Below are 21,091 nucleotides of genomic sequence, written 5' to 3'. Positions count from 1 at the left end.
TCGTCATTATGTGCCATGTCATTGTATGATGTTTGTGCACATCGGTCCTGACAAATTAGAGGGAACATTGTGTTAGTGCTGGGATAGAAAACTGATGACTGACAGTGGGAGTGGCAGGGATGTGAAGGAACTGACAGAGACCCCAAACAAAAAGTTTTTAACTATTCATGATGGGAGAGACTAACTCATCCCAATAATGTGGTAGATCTGGAAGGAAGAGAGGAATTTAAAGTACCTATTGCCATTCAAGCTGAGGTCTCAGGCAGACAAATGGAACTGAATGCTGATGTGCCCTGTTCTTAAAAAGCAGTGGCTGCATTAGTAGTAGATACGTTAGTTGGGGTGTTCCTAAACTTCATTGACTTTGGAGAGGTCCCAGTGAATTGAAATAATTGAATTGTCAATTCCTTTTAAAATTTCTTGGGTAACTCTGGACATCCAGACTCTGTTCCAGGGCATTGTAGCCAAATAATGCCTATGCAAGCTGTTGTGTGTAACTTCTTGCTAAGTTTTCTTTAATTTCTCCCCTCTTGGGTACTCTGTCCCACTGACCCTTTAGAACCCTGACCTTCCTGTTTACAGACTGCAGTTTGACTCTCAGATATACCAACAGCTTCTTCCCTTGCCTCCCTGACACTCACTGAACAGCTCACGGAGGCCCTTGTTACCGTCATCGGAACTGCTTTCCTGGTTTAGAGAAATAGTGGAGAGGTGGGACAGGAGCTGGTAGGTGATGGGTGGAACCAGGAGGTGGGGGAGGGCAGTGATGGGCAGATGGAGCCAGGTGAGGGAGTGATGGAGGTGGGTGGTAAAGGAGAAGAAAGAGAGAACCTGGGAGGTCTAGTCAGAGGAGGAAAGGAATATTGAACTTTCCAACTTCAGGTAACCAACCCTTAACCTGCCCATCCCACCCCTACCCCACACTTCCATATACAAGCCATCTTTCCTCTTTCCCCCTCCAGTCCCACTGGAGAAGCTCATCCTGAAAAGTCGACACGTCCTCTCTGCTTCCAAAGATGCTGCTTGACCTGCTGTGTTGTGGATGCTTGCTTTCTTGTTGTCATCTTTCCAGTATTTCATCCCCTTCAGCTTCTCATTTTGTTCCACCAGACTGCCTCACTGGTCACCATTTTCCGTGCCCCACGGCACCACCTGATCTAGCTACCCCTGAATGCTAAGAGCCTGACACACCCTGCCCACAACTGTGCATGAGAAAGTATTTGTTAATTATGATTCTAGTCTGAATGTTTTATTTTAATGTATCTAGTCATACTGAATAATTCCAACTTTTTTTTAATAAGGAACAAAGAGTGCCCGACCTGCAGGAAAAAACTGGTCTCCAAGAGGTCGCTGCGGCCAGATCCAAATTTTGATGCTTTGATCAGCAAAATCTATCCCAGTCGAGATGAGTATGAGGCCCATCAGGAAAGGGTGCTGGCTCGTATCAGCAAGCACCATAACCAGCAGGCTCTGAGCCACAGCATTGAAGAAGGACTCAAAATGCAGGCACTTAATAGGTAATTATGATCCTTCCATACCTGATAAATAACAGCCAATTGCCAATGATTTTATAGCTGTAGAAAGGAGATGTGGCAGGTTTCTAATGCATTTTAATAGAGGAGGAGATGCAGCGCCTCCCAGAAAGACGGGGTGGTGGGCATGTTTCTGTGCGAAATTGACTCCGGCGTTCCTCCACCCAACAAATGAGGAGAGTGCACAGAGGTGGCATTCATTTCATGAGGTCTAGTATACGAGAGCGAGGATGTGATGCTGAGGCTTTACAAGGCCTTGGTGAGGCCTCACCTTGAGTATTGTGAGCAGTTCTGGGCTCCTCATCTATGAAAAGGTGTGCTGGCATTGGAGAGGGTTCAGAGGAGGTTCACAGGAATTCCAGGAATGAAAGGGTTATCATACGAGGAATGCTTGATAGCTCTGGATCTGTACTCGCTGGAATTTAGAAAGATGAGGGGGATCTCATTGAAACCTTTAAAATGTCGAAAGGCCTAGTCAGAGTAGATGTGAAAGGATGTTTCCCATGGTGGGGAGTCTGTGAAGAGGGCATAGCCTCAGGATAGAGGGGTGTCCATTTAAAACAGAGATGCAGAGAAATTTCTTTAGCCAGAGGGTGGTGAATTTGTGGAATTTACTATCACAGGCAGCTGTGAAGGCCAGGTCACTGGGTATATTTAAGGCAGAGCTCAATAGGTTATTGATTGGACATGGCATCAAAAGTTTCAGGGAGAAGGCTGGGGAGTGGAGCTGAGGGGTGGGGAGGGGATCAGCCATGATTGAATGGTGGAGAAGACTCGATGGGCCAAATGGCCTAATTCTACTCCTACGTCTTATGGTCTTTTAATTGGCATGGTAAGAATATGGGTTGTGTTTACTGTTCCTAATCGTTTTGTGGCTTTCCAAATTCAGCTGGGGATTTGCGCTGATGAGCTGCTTAAAACATGCAAAAGAACAAATTATATTTTTATTTCTTGAATTATTCTCCAGTTGGCATGTTCAACAAGAGTCAGAGAATAGAGAAAAGTACAAACGAATAGATTCTGGAAAGGAGAAATAGAGTAACTGAGAACTTGTGGAGAGCAGGAGCAAAGAAACAATGAGGTAGGGAGTGGAGTTAAAAGGACATCAAGAAAACGGTGACCATGAGACAAATGAATCTTCTCTCAAACTTTATAATTAAATCAGACTAAAAGGCAAATATATTAATGAGCACAATGTTTGCCTGTAGGAGCATATTTAAACAATCAAATTAATTTTTTTACAAAAGCGGTATGAAGAAAAGGAAAATTGAGTGAACAGTGAATTGCAATACAAAGTTACTACTGACGCCAGCAAGCATATCCGCCCATTGGTCACTTTATTTGTACCTCCTGTACCTTATCAAGTGCTCACTGAGGTATGTTCCTGGTCTTTGGCTGCTGTAGCTCATCAACTGCAAGGTTTGATGAGTTGTGCATTCAGATGCTCTTCTGCACACCACTTTTGTAACGTGGTTATTTGAGTTGCTGTTGTCCATCACCATCTCCTTTGTCTTACTGATGTTGAGCTGCAGATGATTCAGCTTGCACCATTCGACAAAGTCCTCCACCAGGGGCCTATACTCATCTTCCCATCTTCCCTTTATACACCCAACTATTGCTGAGTCATCAGAGAACTTCTGCAGATGACATGACTCAGTGTTGTATCTAAAGTCGAGGTATACAGGGTAAACAGGAAGGACACCAATACAGTCCCAATAGCCAATAGAGTTGCAGATCAGGTATGGTCTTGATTTTCAAAACACAATCAAAGGCTATATAATCTAAATCTTCTCTCCCAGAAATGATTTATCGTTTACTTGCTTTTACTCAAATAGTCATATACCTTAACTGCTTAAGTTTGGATTCCAAAGGTGAGCCCTTATTTAAAAAACGTCCTAAGTATTCAACAACTGAAATGAAATGTTAATTTCTCTAAATTTGCAGTTTTCAATATAGCTTTGGTGTTCAGTTACTTATTACAACTAAGTCATAATTAATATTAATAGCCTGGTTAATTCCTACACTGTTTCAATTGGACTCATTGTTTCTCCACACAATAGAAGATGTACTTAAGTCAATATTGAGCAGCATTTATAAATGAGAATGCTTTGAGTTATTTAATACCCATCAGCAAGAAATCCTCTGCAACAATCACACTGGCTGTATTTTTTTTTGGAAACTGTAGGAAAATTGTGTTGTCAGAAGCTAAACCTGACAAACTTGCCTAGTGACCAATGCCACTGCAATATTGTTGCCAGGAATTGAAAGCACCAGCCGTCTGTGCTCAGTCCCTAACGTCCATCAAATGAGTTAATTGCAAAACAGGATTGATTGACCTGGATTAAATGAAAAGTTAGTAAAAGATTACACACCATCTAAATTGCAATAAAAAGAACTTGCCCCATGAGGCAACTATTTGGTTTATGGTAAAGATTATTTCTGATTTGTTTTCCCTAAGCTCCCTTCATTTAGAAAACTGACATTTCAGAGTTATCGGGCCTTCCGACAGTGTCGTATTAGAAACAAAGACTTAAGTTTCCATATTATGCTGCTTAAAGCTGCAGCAATTTTATATTTGTAAATGGACAAATAGTGCCTTTTGTGAGTCTTTCACCACTGTTTTCTTTTTGTTAACGTAAAAGGTAATTGCTGTTGAATAATTTTCTGCAGGAGAGAAGAAGAGCTCCATTTTTATATTTTGAATAATATCCTGATTTCATTTTTGCCTCTTCTGATCAATGATCAAATTCTTTGGCAATACCCTGTCGCTGCTTTGACGTATGCCACATGGAAATTAGTCAATAATATCCCTTCTCTTAAACAATCTAGGAAAGGAGAACATTGAACCAGTACCGTACTTGTAGGAGAATGCTTACAAGAAGACTTGGATTTACAGCCTGCTGATTTCCTACGTGCAGCTTTAGGCACTAGCAATGTTGGAAGCTGAAGTGATGATGGTTAAATAACGCAGTAAAAAGTGACGGGGAATTAAGGGTTAAGGGGAAAAGGCAGGTGGGTAGAGATGAGTCCATGGTCAGATCAGCCATGATCTTATTGAATGGCGGAGCAGGCTCGACGGGCCAGATGGCCTACTCCTCTCCTGTTTCTTTTGTTCTTATGGCAGAACAGAATCATGCATCAAAGAATTAAGTGACATCTGAGGGATGGGAAGGGAATGGAGGGGAGGAGCTTTAAATCGGAGCACGAACAACGAAGCTTGTGAGTTTACAGCAAGTTGAAATTGATTAGCAAGCTGGAAACAGTAAATTAAAACTGATGTCAAGCATTTCATAATTTCAGTATACTACCTGTATATCATCAAAATACTTTCTAATTTTGCCAATCACCAACTTGCGTACAGAAAACTATTTCTGTTGATAAATTAAATGATGCACTAGTGTGGTTTGGAGCTGTTGGTTAAGGCCTAAGTACAGGTCAGTGCACCAGATGAGTTTAGGTAAGGGTGAGGGTTGATTGGCCTTGCTTTCAAATGTAATCATTGGAGCTTGCGACATAGGAGACTGTTTGCTGAGTAACTCTGTGCTGGATTCAGTGGTACATGTTTATTTCTTTTATTTATTTAGTGATACAGTGCGGAGTAGGCTCTCCCTGCCCTTCAAGCCATGCCACCCGCCAACGACCCTGATTTAATCCTAACCTAAACACGAGACAATTTACAGTGACCAGTTAACCTACCCGGTACGAATTTGGACTGTGGGAGGAAACTGGAGGACCGGGAGAAAACCCACACATTCCACAGGGAGGACCTACAGAGATTCCTTACAGAACAGCACCTGAATTGAACTCTGAACTCTTAATAGTGTCATGCGAACCGTTGCATTACTGTGTCACCCATTCTTTGTCCATGGGCTCTTTTTTATTCATCTCCATGCAGGACCTTGCCAAACACCTTACCAAAAAGACTATATTACATGTTTGCAGCATGATAGCGTAGTGATTAGCGCAATGCTTTATAGTACCTAGATTCAGTTCCTGCCGCTGCCTTTAAGGAGTTTGTACATTCTCCCTGTGACCGCGTTGGTTTCCTCTGGGTGCTCCAGTTTCCTCCCACCATCCAAAGACCTATCAGTCGGTAGGTTAATTGGTCATCGTAAATTATCCTGCTCTTAGACTAAGATTAAATCGGGGATTGCTGCGTGACTCAGTTTGAAGGGCCTATTCTGCTCTGTATCTCAAAAGTAAAATCCCCTCCATGTTATTTACTCAAAAAAATCATCAAATAGCATCAACTTTATTAATGGATGGCACACTGATAATGCAGCATTTGTTTATAGAGGGCTTGTCCTTGAATACCTGTTGAAAGATTCTTGTACTAATGGCCAGAAGTGCAAACCTTTGACTCGGTCAAGTCTAAGTCATGTGCATTGTATTATTTTAGTAATTAGCTCTTTTGTCATATAAAATGATTTCTGTTCTAGATTAACTTGTGAGTACAGTGAAGTTAGATAACTTTATTGAAATGGATTGTCAATTCAAATGTCATGTTATTTTCATACTTGCCTAAGAGTGTGAAGACAGTCAGTCCCTCTCAGGGCATATGCCTTTTTCTTTAGAGTTTTGAAACCCATTGAATTGCTTTTGTGAGTAAGAATAATGTCCAGTTTTACAGACCTGTGTGCCTGAGCATCATTGCATTAAAAACGCATCAGCTTTGCAGAAGTAACCATGTGGCTTACAATCCCTCTAGCTTTGGTTTGTCAACAGTTTATATGAATGGTTAAAATTTCAATCTGTCTTTGAAAAGAGTAATGATTATTCTGTAAATTAAACCATCAGAAGAACAACAGAACTACTTGAATTATTTTGCACTCTGTAATGAAGTAATCTAAGTGAATCAAAGATGTTTGCCCCTGTGTTCTTGGTGAGTACCCACTTCAATACCAGTGTGCAAAATTTTTGTCTGTCTGGTACAGAGCGCAGAGGGTAAGAAAGCACCAGGCTGAGAACGGCAGTGGGGCAGAAGATAACGGGGACAGTTCACACTGCAGTAATGCCTCCACTCATAGTAACCAGGAGGCTGGACCTAGTCAGAAACGTGCAAAAACTTCAGATGATTCAGGTCCTGATCTTGACACCACGAATGAGAATGGAACGGGGGATCCTGATCCGGTGACTGATGGAACTAATGAAATCGAACTGGTCTTCAGGCCTCATCCTACGCTGATGGAGAAAGATGAAACAGCACAGACCAGGTATGTATATAAAAGGGATTGTTGCATTTCATTGGATTGAATTGACTTCATAACTGACATCCTTTATATACATGAGGGGCAAAAATCTTTACGTTACGTCTCCGTTTAAATGTGCAATTATAGTAATTTACAATAAATAATATGCACAACAAGATAGCCAGTATAACCTAGAAATACAGTTGTGTCAGCATGAGTTAATCAGTCTGATGGCCTGGTGGAAGAAGCTGTCCTGGAGCCTGTTGGTCCTGGCTTTTATGCTGCAGTACCGTTTCCCAGATGGTAGCAGCTGGAATAGATTGTGGTTGGGGTGACTCAGGTCCCCAATGATACTTTGGGCCCTTTTTACACACCTGTCTTTGTAAATGTCCTGAATAATGGGAAGTTCACATCTATAGATGTGCTGGGCTGTCCGCACCACTCTCTGCAGAGTCCTGTGACTAAGGGAGGTACAGTTCCTATACCAGGCAGTGATGCAGCCAGTCAGGATGCTCTCAATTGTGCCTCTATAGAAAGTTCTTGGGATTTGGGGACCCACACTAAACTTCTTCAACCGTCTGAGGTGAAAGAAGTGCTGTTGTGCCTTTTTCACCATTCAGTCAGTACGTACAGACCAGGAGATCCTTGGTGATGTTTATGCCGATAAACTTAAAGCTGATCACCCTCTAAACCCCAGATCCATTGATGTCAGTAGGGGCTAGCCTGTCTGCATTCCTCCTGTAGTCCGCAACTAGCTCCTTTGTTTTTGAAGGAGAGGTTGTTTTCTTGACACCACTGTGTCAGGGTGATGACTTCTTCTCTGTAGACTGCCTCTTATTATTTGAGATTAGACCAATCAGTATAGTGTCAGCAAATTTAATTAGCAGATTGGAGCTGTGAGTGGCGACACAGTCATGGGTATACAGAGAGTAAAGGAGGGGGCTTAGGACACAGCACTGACGGGCTCCTGTGTTGAGAGTCAGAGGGGTGGAGCTGATGGAGCCCACCCTTACCACCTACAGGTGATCTGACAGATAATCCAGGATTCAGCTGTACAAGTCAGGGTCAAGGCCAAGGTCTCTGAACTTCCTGTCGAACCTGGATGGAACTATGGTGTTGAATGCTGAACTGTAGTCCAAGAACAGCAAGCTCACATAAACATCCTTCTCCAGATGTGTCAGGACGGTGTGTAGAGCTATGGCTATTGTGTCATCTGTCGATCGTTTGTGTTGGTAGGTGAATTGTAGGAGGTCCAGTGTGGGTGGCAGCATGCTGCAGATGTAGTCCTTGACCAGCCTCTCAAAACATTTGCTTATTATTGAGGTGAGTGTGACAGGACGGCAGTTGTTCAGACATGTTACCTTGGTCTCTTTAGCTGCAGGGACGATGGTGGATGTTTTGAAGCAGGAGGGAACTCTACGCTGGGAGAGGGATAGATCTAAAAATGTCTGTAAACACACCTGCCAGTTGTGCCATGCACACCGAGTACCCGCCCTGGGATGCTGTCCGGTCCCACAGCTTTGCGATTGTCCGCTCATTGGAATCACCTGCGTACTTCAGCCTCAGAGATGGACAAGGTGCAGGTCACATCAGCTGTAGGTTTCCTCAGGGGCTTGGTGTTAGCAACATTGAATGGAGCGTAAATAAAATATTTAGCTCATCTGGGAGAGAGGCATCGATGTTGGAAACTCCGCTGCGTTTAGCAATGCTCTGCAGACCTTGCCATAAGCTGCGTATGTTGGTGGAGAGTTGGGTCTGGATCATGTCCCTGTATTGTCATTTTGCTACCTTGATGACTTTGCACAGATCGTAACCACATTTCTCGAGCTCCTGTTGGTTACTGGCAGCGTAAGCTCTGTGTCGCGCAGTAAGTGCTGCTCGCACGGAACTGTTGATTCAGGGTTTCTGGTTTGGGTAGACCCTGACTGATTACAGGGGAACAACATCCTCCATACACTTGTGGATGAAACTCGTGACCCCATCTGTGAACTTGGAAACATCCTCATCGTGGAAGACATTCCAGTCCTGTAGCATAGAGGCCGATTAGTCGGACCAATAGTGGACGGTTTTAACTATGGCCGCCTCTTGTTTCAACTTCTGCCTGTACATCGGCAGCAGCCTCACCTCGGAAGAGTGATCCAACTTCTCAAGCGGCGGGTGAAGGAGAGCTTTGTAAGTACTGTGAAAGAGAGAGTAGCAGTGGTCAAGTATGCCCTCTCCTCGTGTGCTCACCTGGATGTGTTAACAAAACTTCGGAGAGACTTTAATCAGCGACGACGATGAAGGCAGCCTCCAGGTGTGCAATCTCCAGGGTGCTGATTCCGATATTTGAAAAAAAAGAAACAACATGACATTGAAGACAAATTTCTAGAAGTACATATGTGGTTGGTCACTTTTGGAAAAAGGAACACTGATATTCTGAAATACTGTTACTGGAGGTTTGTTGTCCACTGCAAAAACAGTTGCAGTTTTAAAAATAAGTTAAATATGAAAAAACTTAAAATATTTATCTACAGTTTGCAGAGTAACCCAAGCGGAATGGTGAATTTGGGCAACAAGATGAAGTTGAGAGTGATTTTTAAGAGTTCTAATGTGGAATAATAGTCATTGGGAATTCACAGATTTAAAATTTATGGACATGCAGAGACTTTTTTATCTAAATAGATAAACTTTAAGTGTTAAAATTCATATGCGGAGAGGCTGTGAACAATTTTACTTATTTATTTGTTTATGGGATGTGGCCATTGCTGTCAATGTCAGCATTTGTTGTACATCCTAAATTTCCTTTAAAACGAGGAGGCAGTCCAGGGTCAACTAGATTCAAATGTAAAGCTAAGAAATGAGATCTGCCAATCTTAACTGATTTAAAGGATGTTAATTAACCACATGGGATTGGCTAACACTAACCTTTTATTTTAATTGCTGAAACTTTTTACAAACAGGGTAGAATCTGAACTTGTTCCTCCGAATTAATTTCCTGCAACTCTGGGTGATCCTCATAATCTTCTTAAAACTGATGTGTTACGTCTACTTCAAGACAAGATGCCCTTGTGTTGACCTCTGCTTTATTTGTTTTTAATATTCCAGCCAGGGAAAGGCTGAGACAATAAGTTTGGGTTTTTCTGAGGCAAGGACATGGTTTCCTCTCTTGCTAACTATCACTGGAAGTGACATCTGTGGTTAAGTTTGAGACTTGCCTTTGGTAGTATGATGATCATTTTTTCTACCATCCCTTGAGATGCAGGACAGTCTAATTCTGCAGCTGTTACTAGGGCGGTATCTTCCTCCAGTTGGGTCAGTGATCACAGGAAATAGAAATTGGAAGAAAACTTGAATTAGTAGAGAAATGAAAAGTGCAGTATTGCAGACAAGCTTATCAAAGTTTTGAAAGAGATGGAACTGTGCCAGAAGATGGTGATACTGCATTCTGAGTGTTTCATGATGCCGATATTTCTATTTAGCAGAAGCAATCGTGAATACAAATAGTATACAAACAGTTATGAACCATCATTTACTATGTCTCTAAATGGTTTTCTGCTTTAACCAAGGCAGGTCACGGTTGGTGTTCAGAGGATTGTGGGCCGTACACCGGTGTCAAGAAAACGGTAAGCAGTTTCACCAGACTAATTTCACCATGCACTAGTAAAGACTGCGAACTACGGAGACCTGGCTAACCCACTCCAATTACGCTCACTCTGTTTTCTGCCTATTTGCAAATTGTGATAATCGGTACTCTGAGCATGTGGCCAGTTTCATGCGGGGCTGGATGATTACTGATAGACTGAGATTGTTTATGTGTGACCGATGAGTTTGCATCTCAGGAATTATACCATTCAAACACGTAAGGAAGCAGGAATCTGTTCTGACATTCTGTAAGATCATGGCCGATCTGATTTAGTGCTAGCTGTTCCCAGTGCTTCTCATTCCTATAACATGTATTAGTTGCTTCCATCAAAGAAAGTAATAACAGCTTTGACTCAATTTCTCCGATCAAACTCGATTAGGGCCAGAAAAAATCCATTTCTCAGGCTTCCAGTTTGAGTTTTGGAGTAGTATCAGGCCTAGGTTTTTCTGGCACCCTGGTTTGCTAATACTGAGTCCAACCAAGTTGTCAGTGTCAGAGTCTAAAATTGAGTTTTTAGGTGGGGAACGACAGCTGAAACCATTCTTGTCCTTGCCCTACGTATCTGAGACCAGGGAATAAACCTCTTTGTCACTAGTATTCGGTACCATACCTGGTTGTCATTTGGTTCACACAGAAGAGCTCCCTGTGAATTTGATCTGTATTAGAATTAGCATTTCAGCAACCCTGCTCAGTACAATTATGACACAAACTGCATTGCAGTAGTCATAATTCTTCAGTGCCCTAAGCATAGCTTGTGTTTCTACTTACAAAGTTGTTACACTATTTTTAAGGTCATGTTTGACCAGCGATGGCCACAGCCAATCAGAACCAGGTTTATTAATGACTGATACACTCAGTGGCCACTTTATTAGGTATCACAGGTTACAAAGAAGGCACGACAGCGGCTTTTATCATTAGGAGTTTGAGGAGATCTGGTATGTCATCAAAGACGCTTGCAAATTTCTACAGATGTATCGCAGAGAGCATTTTAACTGGCTGCATCACCGTTTGGTGTTTAGGGGTGGGGCACTGCACAGGATCGAAATAAGCTGCAGAAAGTTGTGAACTCGGTCAGCTGGGTACTAGCTTCCCCAGCACCCAGGACATCTTCAAGGAATAATACCTCAAATAGATGGCATCCATCAATAAGGACCCCATTATCCAGGACATGCCCTCTTCTCATTGCTGCCATCAGGGAGGAGATACAGGAGCCTGAAGACACGCACTCAATGATTCAGTCATTGAACACTCAGTGATGCTGCCATCAGATTTCTGCATGGACATTGGGCCCAAGAACACTACCTCATTACTTATTTTTTCTCTTTTTGCACTATTTATTTAACTTTTTAAATTTATTTACTTTAATTCAGTTTTTATTAATATGCATTGCAATGTACTGCTGCCACATAACAACAAATTTCACAACATGCTGGTGATGTTAAACTTGATTCTGAGTCTGATATCTCCTGAACTTAATAAGGTGGCCACTGAGTGTACATGTCATGAACTTTGCTGTTTGGCAGTGGTACAGTGCAAGACATAAAAAAGTTACTGTAACTTGCAATAAAAAAAATAAATAGGGCAAAATAAGTGAGGCAATGTTCTTGGGTTCATGAAACATTCAGAAATCCGATGGTGGAGGGAAGAAGCTCCTCCTAAACGTACAGTGTGGGTCTTCAGGCTACTGTACCACCTCCTTGATGGTTGTAATGAGAAGAGGACGTGTCCTAGATGGTAAGGGCCGTTAATGATGGATGCTGCCTTCCTAGACGGCACCTTTTAAAGATGTTGTCGACAGTGGGGAGGTTTGTGCCCTTAATGCTGAGTCTACAACCCTTTGCAGCCTCTTGCATTGGATCAAATCAGGTAGTGTTACAGCCAGTTAGAATGCTGTCCAGAGTACATGTAAGAATTTGCTAGTCTTTGGTAACACAAGTCTCTTTGACCTCCTAATGAAGTGTAGCTGTTTGTGCCACTCCTTCATCATTGCATCAATGTGTTAGGCCCCGATTAAATCCTGTGAGATGATTGTGTCCAGTAACTTGTTGCTCACCCTTTCCAATGGTTGACCCCTCAATGAGGACTGGTGTGTTCTCCTGACTTCCCCTTCCTGAAGTCCACAATCAGTTCCTTGTTCTTGCTGATGTTGAGTGCAATGTTGTCGTTGTGACACCACTCAATCAGCTGATCTCTCTCACTCCTGTCACCATCTGAGATTTTGCCAACATCGGAAGCTTGAACATTTGAACATTTCAACATTTGAAGGTTGTTGATTAACACTGAGGGGCTGACGGGTGTGGAGCTGTAATCAGTGGACAGTAGTCCGATGTAGGTATTGCTGTTGTCTAGGTGGTCCAAGGCTGAGTGGAGAGTAAGGGAGATTGCGTACGCTGTGGACCTGTTGTGGTGGTAGGCAAATTGCAGTGGGTTCAGGTCCCTGCTGTAGGAGTTAATTCTAGCCATAATGAACCTCGCAAAGCACTTCCATGACAGTAGACGTGAGTGTTGGTAGGTGATAGTCATTGAGGCAGCTCACTCTGCTCAGGTTTCTTAGTACCTGCCGGGTACACCATCGGAGCCTGAGGACTTGCAAGGGTTCACCCTCTTGGGGGAAGTTCTGACGTTGGCCTGTGAGGCTAAGATCACACGATCACCAGGTGCTATGGAGATTTGCACAGTTGTAGTTTTACTCTCCCTTTCAAACCGCACATAAAAGGTGTTGAGCTTATCAGGGAGTTAAGTATTGCAGCCATTTATGCTGTCAGTTTTTGCCTTGTAGGAAGTAATGCCTGCAAACCCTGCCACAGCTGTCATGCATCAGATCGTCACCTTCCCTCAGTGTTGGTGAAACTAGGGACTCTGGTTGAAATGTAAGGTAGTGGAGCTAGTGTTACAGTTAGCTTTCATAACTAACATTTGGAATTTGAGGTAGTGAGGGTGCACTTTTCATTTCTCCTATTTGTGTTTTTTGTTTGTTTGGTTTAAAAAGGTACATAAAAACAACAGGAAATGCTACAGTTGACCACCTGTCCAAGTATCTGGCAATGAGATTAGCCTTGGAAGAGCTCAGGAAAAATGAAGAGGCGAATCCAATGAATGTGGAGACTGTCAGTGAGAAGCAATACACCATATACATTGCAACGGTGAATGGTCAGTTCACTGTAAGTATCTGACCCACTTTTCAAGAGTGGGTCACCTGTAGTTTATTTCAGATCAGTGGAAAATCTCATTATTATTATAAAATCTGGGGAGAGTTTGCTGTCATTGGAAGGATAAAAACAGAAAATGCTGGAAATACTTAGCAGGTCAGGCTCCATCTGTGGGAAGAGGAAACAGGTAATGTTTTGGGTGAAAGACCCTTTGTCAGAACTGGGAAGGAGAGTAAAGAGCCTTGTGGGGCAGCAGGGAGGGCAGGATATTTCTGATCAAGTTAAATTCGTGTGGTTGAGGGACAAACAGGGTTACCTGGGCAAGGGGTGAACGTGTGCAGATGGGGAGCATAGGCAAAAGAATATGGGGGTTGTGGAGTTCATTACGGGAAGACATGCATGAAACAAATGCACTGAGCCAATATCACAGATGGATGATTGAAATTTCATATGCTTGACTCTACTTCACAAGAAAAGATAAACTTTCAAATAACACCTGACAGTTACAATTCCATTAACTGGCATCACAATGGGAATAATTGCTGATGAACTTGAGGCCTGAAAAATAAGTTGTTGTTCTGTGCAACTTCCAGCTCTTAAGATATTTCCATTTAGAATGTGTCAGTGATAGTACCCTGTTGTAGAAGGGTTGGAGAGGGGAGCAGGTGAGAAGGAGTAAGGCAATACGTACCTATCACCATTTCTAATTTGGCTTGAGGTTTTCTATCCTTTGTTGTACAGTGCTTGAAAAAACATGGCAGTGCAGTCATTTCCTTATCCCCTGTAGTCTGAGAACAAGTGCACTGTTGGGCATTTCCTAAATAATAGTTAACGTTAACTTCATTCCACTTGATTTCTAAACCACCTTGCACCTCTTGGAGAAGTACAGGGAGAAGCTGAAAACCTGGCTTAACTAGAAGAAGACATAACAGATCTTTTGGGGAGCTTTGTTGGTGGAGTGCGAGGGGTGGAGCTCATGGAGTGGAGAATGAGAAATAGGCTGGTACTGTATTCCAGGAACAATGGTCAACACGGACATCGTCAGCCAAAGGTCATCTTTTATGTCTTATGACTGTGAGCTGGAAGGATACAGGAATGCATGGCCGGGGGAGATCTTGCTGTTAGAAATGGGTGTGAGAAGTTTAGAAGCTGCAGGGTTTGAAAGTGAACATAGATATTAAAATTACATATTGGTGATTGGAACTAGGATGAAGGCGGGAGAGAAGGTGAACAGAAACATTCTGAAAGGAGGGTGAAAGCAGTGTGACAGATATGACATTGGAGAATCCCAGACTTCCAGTGAGTAGACATGCGTTTACAATCTCATAGGCAGAGAGGGAAAGAATGTACCGCCAGATAATTTAGGAGTTAAAATAAAAAGGTTTTTTTTTCATAAATCCAATGTGGGAAACAATGCTAATCCCAATTATGAATCATGCCAAGGATACTTACTGCTAGGCAAAACCTTAAGTGGATGTGGAAGTTGGAACAGGTTAGTAAAAATTGAAACTTTATTGCTGGGTCAAAAGTTTAGCCATATGCCATTATCTTAAGTCTAATAAAGGTGGTTTGGGCTTTGACATAAACCTGCCAGAGAAAACATGGAAATATTGCTTTAACTGAGATGAGAATGGAGAATTGCAAGCTAATATCAGAAATTCCTTATAGTCATAGCTAAGAAGGCCCAGTTACCCTGATGGTAACATATCATGGAACTAATTTCTTTGAACAGTGACACATCCACTGAATGCCTGTTTTATAACAGCTAACTGATGGTGTCCTGGCTGACAAATCAAGTAGCTGGGATTTACTTTTCTACCCCCACCAGCTGTAGTTTCTTCATTTTTATAGGTATTTGAGCTGTACTGTAACAGTAAGTGTCGATCAAAAATTTAAAGCCACATTATAAGGTCGACCACTTTCTTGAATGTTTTGCCTTGCTTTTCATAGCAGAAATTGGAAGTAAGCCTGTAAGGGGATTCTTGGAGGTCAGAGGAAGCACTGCAACCAGAGATCATTGTTGGAAGCGTATGGTAAAGTGTCATGTCAGCTTGAATGTAGGAGAGGAGATAGGAAAGACACTAATTGTTAAACTGTAGTTTAAGACTGGGAATTTGTATCCTAGCAATAGAATATGGTAACTTATTGCCATTCACTTCAAGAAAGAAAAAATATTTAAGAAAGAAATTCAGGTTGGGTTATAAAGTCATTTAAGATTAAGTTTTCAAGATCTGTACAATGGGACATAATTAATGGCTACCAAAACCAAGGCATGGGATTGTCTGAAGCAAAAAAAAAGCATTAGTGAGCCCATACTGGTTATTTAATACACATGGTTGCACTGAGGCCTCTTAACACTACAAATGTAGAATCTGAATAAGTGTACACGAGAGAATCTGCAGATGCTGGAAATCCAGAGCAACACACACAAAATGCTGGAGGAACTCAGCACGTCAGACAGCATTTATGGAAAAGAGTACAGAGTTAATGTTTCGGTCTGAGACCCTTCAGGACTGGAAAGGGATGGGGGAGAAGCCAGAATAAGAAGTTGGGGGGGGGGGAGGGGAATGAGTACAAGCTGGGAGGTGATGGGTGGAAAAGGTAAAGGGCTAAAGGAGGATCATATCTGATAGGAGAGGAGAATGAACCATAGGGGAAAGGAGGAGGGACATCAAAGGGAGGTGAGGAGAAAAGAAGGAGCAGGAGGAAAGCTGGAATAGAAAATGGGGGTGGGGGGGGTGGAGAAATTACCAAAATTTTGAGAAATCAATGTTCATGCCATCAGGTTGGAGGCAATCCAGATGGAATAAGATGTTCTGCCTCATCATGGCAACGGAGAAGGCCAGGGACCAACATGTTGGAATGGGAATGGGCAGTAGAATTAAAATGGTTGGTCACTGAGAAATCGTGTTTAGTGCAGACGGTGCAAATGTGCTTGACAGAACGATTCTTCATTCTGCTTAGGTTCTCACCGGTTAGAGGAGGGCCCACCAGGAGCACCAGATACTGTAGATGACCCCAACCTTGACATGGGAGAAGTGTTGCCTCACCCAGAAGGACTGGGGCCCTAAGTGGTGCTGACGGAGGAAGTGAATAAGCAGGCGTACTTCCACTTGCATGGATAAGTGCCAAAAGAGAGATTAGTGGGGAGGGATGAATACAGAAAGTGGGGAAGAGGCAAAGATGTGTTTGGTGGTAGGGTCCTGTTGAAGATGGCAGAAATTGCAGAGAATGTGCAGGATTCATAAGTTTATGGGGTGGTAGGTAAGGACAAGAGGAACTCTATCCCTGTTAAGGTGGTGGGAAGGTGGGGTGAGGGTGGTGTCCAGAAAATGAAAGAGATGCGGGTGAGGGCATCATAATCGATAGAGGAAGCGAAGCCCCGTCCTTTGAAGGAGGAAGACATCTCGGATGTTCTGAAAAGGAAAGCTTTGTCTTGGAAACAGGCGTGGCAGAGACAGGAACTGAGAAAAGGAAATGACTTTGGGTTCATCGTCGTCATCACCTCTTGGTTTATTAGTTTAGTAAGCATTTGTGCAAGACACCAGTTGATGATGATTTCTAGTGTATATTGCAGTAAAGGTAAGATGACAATTAGCTTTATTTGTCACATGGACACTGAAACATCAAAACATACAGTGAAATGCATGCTTTGTGTCAATGACCAGCACAGTCCAGGCATTGTGCTGGGGGACAGCCTGCAAGCTTCACCACTTTTCCAGCCCCAACATAACATAATCACAACTCACTAATTCTAACTGTATTTGGGGGAAAACTGGAGCACCTGGAGGAAACCTACATGGTCATGGGAAGAATGTGTTAACTTTTGTTGTCCAAAAGTGTCTTGGTGATGATGCCGATCTCTGGGTACATGTCTAAATCACTGTTCCAGAATTGGATCTTACAAAACTCTGCAATGGGATCAGAAAAAAAGATTTTCTTTGGAACAAGAAAGGATCAAAAGGTAAACATAACCAGATGTATTTGTTTGACAAAGGATCTGAGGTAATTACCATTGAGATTGTCACTAGTCATGATTATAGTCCTTTGGAAAAATTGATGAAAATAACTTTTGTCACATTTCTTCCAGCTCCTGAATGGCTCCTTCTCTCTCGAGCTTGTTAGTGAGAAATACTGGAAGGTCAACAAGCCAATGGAACTGTATTATGCACCAACCAAGGAACACAAGTAGATGATAGCATGAGGTCCATGTCAGATAAATGGAAATGGTGCTTTTGATGGTAGTGACTTGTTTGTCTTCCATGCAACAGCAACCGCTATCAAGAGATGTTCTGTTGAATAAAAGCCTGTCACGTGTTCAGATATACAGATCTGTGACATGCAAATTCACAACTGAATCATCATGGGCAAGAGGACAGTTTCCCAAAGGGTTCTTTTACCTTGTCGTGATATTGTGGATACCAACTTGAATCCAGGAAGTAGAAGTTTGTAGCGTGCTGCATTTCTGTTTCTTGGTTTATGGAATACATAACAGTACAAGGGATCAATTTTCTTTGTCACTAACAAATTTGCAGATTTATTGTAAAAGTCCTAATTTTTACAATAAGATTTTGTTGTGAAATTATTTTCTTCTGTTCATGTATCTCCCAGTTGGCTCTGCATACTCTGTATTGGCACCATAGCACCACTGTATTCCTTCAATTTAATTCCTTCACTTCTGACAATGGAAGGTGAAGCGAATATCACAGCCAAGTTCAATCTTTGGCTTCTGCCACTTCTAGTAGGAGCCCCTGCAGAGCAATCAAAGATATGAATACTGTTGATTTCTCTGATACCTGAGGGTACTAAGCTAACTGTTGTGGCTTGAGCTGTGTTCCAGTTGGAATAATCATGTTCTGGGGATTGAATCTGAGGCCATTCTATGCAGTGTATTAACCCACAACGTTAGTGGGAGGAAAACTAAATTATTATTTTCTTTGAAGGCAAGTGTCCTTTTTAACATTGCAAAGCTATGTTTTCAAACAAACTTCTACTATTTCAAGCTGAAGTACTACAGGACACCAGTGCATTGCAAACACAGATAAATATATTTTCAGTGTCTTTTGATTTTTAAAAAATCAGTTTTTCATGTGAAATGTAAAATGAGTATTTATGTTGTCAATCAAGTTCTGGTAGTTATACCGTGAAACTATGCTGTATCTGGGCATCTACTAATTATTTGTACACTTAAAAAATGAAATTAAATAATTGTTTCTTGAATAATAGTTTTGGCATTTATTAGAGAATACAAACAATTGTTGGCACCTCATTCATACATTGTCTGGTTGATTAATCAAGGAGTTCAGGATTTGATTTACAACAGTGCTCAATAAGCAAGGTTTTTGTTTGTGTTGGTGAGCCAAAAGACGATGATTCATATTCCCTTGTGGTACTTGGGGAATTTAATTAAATAAACTGAAATTTAAAAACTAGTATCAGTAGTGGCAAACAGCTGCTAAATTTTGGTAGTGCGAAACCTCGATTTTACGTGAATGCGGATATAACACGATGAGTCATTGGACTCCATGTCCATGTCAATCCATACTCCTCCTTCTCCAGCCTTGTATCCCTTTTGCCAATCAACTTCCCAGCTCTTGGCTTCATCCCTCCCTCACCTGTCTTCTCCTAACATTACCGTTCGAGTACATGCACAGTAGCAATGCTTGGATGACAAGTGCCATATTTGAAGATTGGTTTCACAAAACTTCTGTCTCTGCCGTCCGCGCTCATTTGCGTAAGCAAAAGCGAGAACCCAAAGCTCTTCTTTAGCTTGGCAACTGTCCCTCTCATCCGCCAGCTGCCAACCTCATAAGCCGTGACCAAAAGATCCAAATTTCTTACCTCCCCAAGAACACTACATCCAAGATCCGGCCCCTAGATTAGGGGATCTTCTCCATGTTCAAGCAGAATTACAGGCAGGAATTAATTCGTAGAATTGTATACGACTCAACAACGGAAGCCTATCTGGAAAGCCTGAACATGAAGGAATTTGCCACTTAGGTGGGAAGGCCTGGGCAGCCGTCAGCTCGTCATGTGTAGAGGAATGCTGGGAGAAGAGTCTTTTCATCACACCAATCCACCACGGAAGATGATGACGAGCCAGATTTGTACGGCTTCACAGAGGAAGATGTGCGTGAGGCAGAGAAGCTGTCTGAATGGAACAAAGAAGAGCTACACCGGTGGTACTCTGCGGACTACTGCCCAACATGTGAGCACCTGACGGACACTGAGATCATCTGTAACATAACTATAGCACTGGCGGATGCAAGGGTACTGGTTCTCGAGCTACAAGGAGATGATAATGAAGAGCCTCCACCCCCACCCCCAAAAGTGTCTGAAGCCATTGAACACCTCGAGGCTAGCCTCCGTTGGCTGGAGACCCAGGAGGTGGACCACATAGAAAACCTCCAACTCAGAATTATTTTAGATTTCACTCGCAGCCAGCTTTACTAAAAATTAATTTGTGTTAATTTCTACAGTAACAACAACGATTTATTCACAGAATTCTATAATTCAAAGGTAATTTACTTGCCAGAAGGAAAATGTGCAAAGAACAGGTCAAATAGGGCCAAAATAGGGGTGTTTTAGGATGTTAGGTCAACATTGGGTCAGTTTGAACACTGATTTTCTTGAACCCTGATTTAGCGTGACCCCACTTTTCTCGCGATGACATTTTATGCACCCAAACAATCGCGTTATAACAGGGTTTCACGGTATTGAAAGTCACATGGGATGCATTAACTTTGCTTTCTTCTGACTCCAGACCAAGATTGACCCTCTTGCAATTTGCTACCTGCAATGTTGAGCACTTTTTGCAAGAAGCACTGAGGTTGAAACTTAATGTTTTCTAACAATTAAAATGTTAGAAAAAGCTTAGTTACAATACATTTCCTCCTCACTTCCGCATTCTGGGTCCTATATAAGGAACACAGTTTATCAACTGCACCTGAAAATTAACAACACTGCTTTTGACATTATAAATTGGTTGATTATTGTCACATGTACCAAGGTACAGTGGAAAAACTTGTGCACCATTCATACAGATCAATTCATTATAACCGTGCACTGAGATAGTACAAGGTAAAATTATAACAGTGCTGAATAAAATGTTACAGGGGAAGTGCAGTGCAGGTAGCCAGTCGGGTTAAATACCATAACGAGGTAAACTGTGAAGTTAGGAATCCATCTTATCATTGAATAGTCTTGTAGCAGCAGGATAGGTGTCTTTCTTGCCTGAGGTTACTTGCTTTCAGGCTTTGTATCTTCTGTTTGATGGGAGGGAAGCAAAGAGAATGTCTGGTCTTTGATTATGCTGGCAGTTTTATCAAGGTAGCAAGAAGTGTAGACAGTTCATAGAGCGGAGGCTGTCTTCCATGATGTGCTGAGCTGTGTCCACCGTTCTGCAGTTTCAGCCTGAGCAGTTGCCATACCAAACTGCGATACATCCGGAAGGAGTGCTTTCTATGGTGCATCAATAAAAATTGGTGAGATTTGTTACTTGAGATATGGCACCCTACAGTAATCTCATCTACAAACTTACAGATGGAGCCAGAGCGGAACCTGGCCGCAGTCCTGAGTGTACAGGTAGCAGAGGAC

The 21,091-nt window shown here is 42.3% G+C and overlaps 1 protein-coding gene across 3 annotated transcripts in view; it reads left to right on the top strand.

Annotated features, from left to right (window-relative positions):
• Positions 1–18,718, top strand: part of rnf2 (ring finger protein 2) — a 54,157-nt gene extending 35,439 nt beyond the window's left edge. For 2 of the 3 annotated variants that reach the window (XM_073063305.1, XM_073063307.1), the window contains 6 exons: positions 1,302–1,517; positions 6,467–6,745; positions 10,270–10,326; positions 13,336–13,507; positions 17,388–17,459; positions 17,586–18,718. In XM_073063305.1, coding sequence (XP_072919406.1) covers positions 1,302–1,517; positions 6,467–6,745; positions 10,270–10,326; positions 13,336–13,507; positions 17,388–17,459; positions 17,586–17,687 — 898 coding nt within the window. In that variant the 3' untranslated portion in view covers positions 17,688–18,718. The remainder of the gene's footprint in view (positions 1–1,301; positions 1,518–6,466; positions 6,746–10,269; positions 10,327–13,335; positions 13,508–17,387; positions 17,460–17,585) is intronic. The other variant, XM_073063306.1, reaches the window with a different exon arrangement.
• The last annotated feature ends 2,373 nt before the right edge of the window (positions 18,719–21,091 follow it).

Source organism: Hemitrygon akajei, chromosome 12, assembly GCF_048418815.1.
Source record: "Hemitrygon akajei chromosome 12, sHemAka1.3, whole genome shotgun sequence".
In the NCBI taxonomy this organism is placed as follows: Eukaryota; Metazoa; Chordata; class Chondrichthyes; order Myliobatiformes; family Dasyatidae; genus Hemitrygon; species Hemitrygon akajei.
The sequence above is the reverse complement of the archived record's forward strand: the minus strand, read 5'-3'. Positions and strand labels throughout refer to the sequence as shown.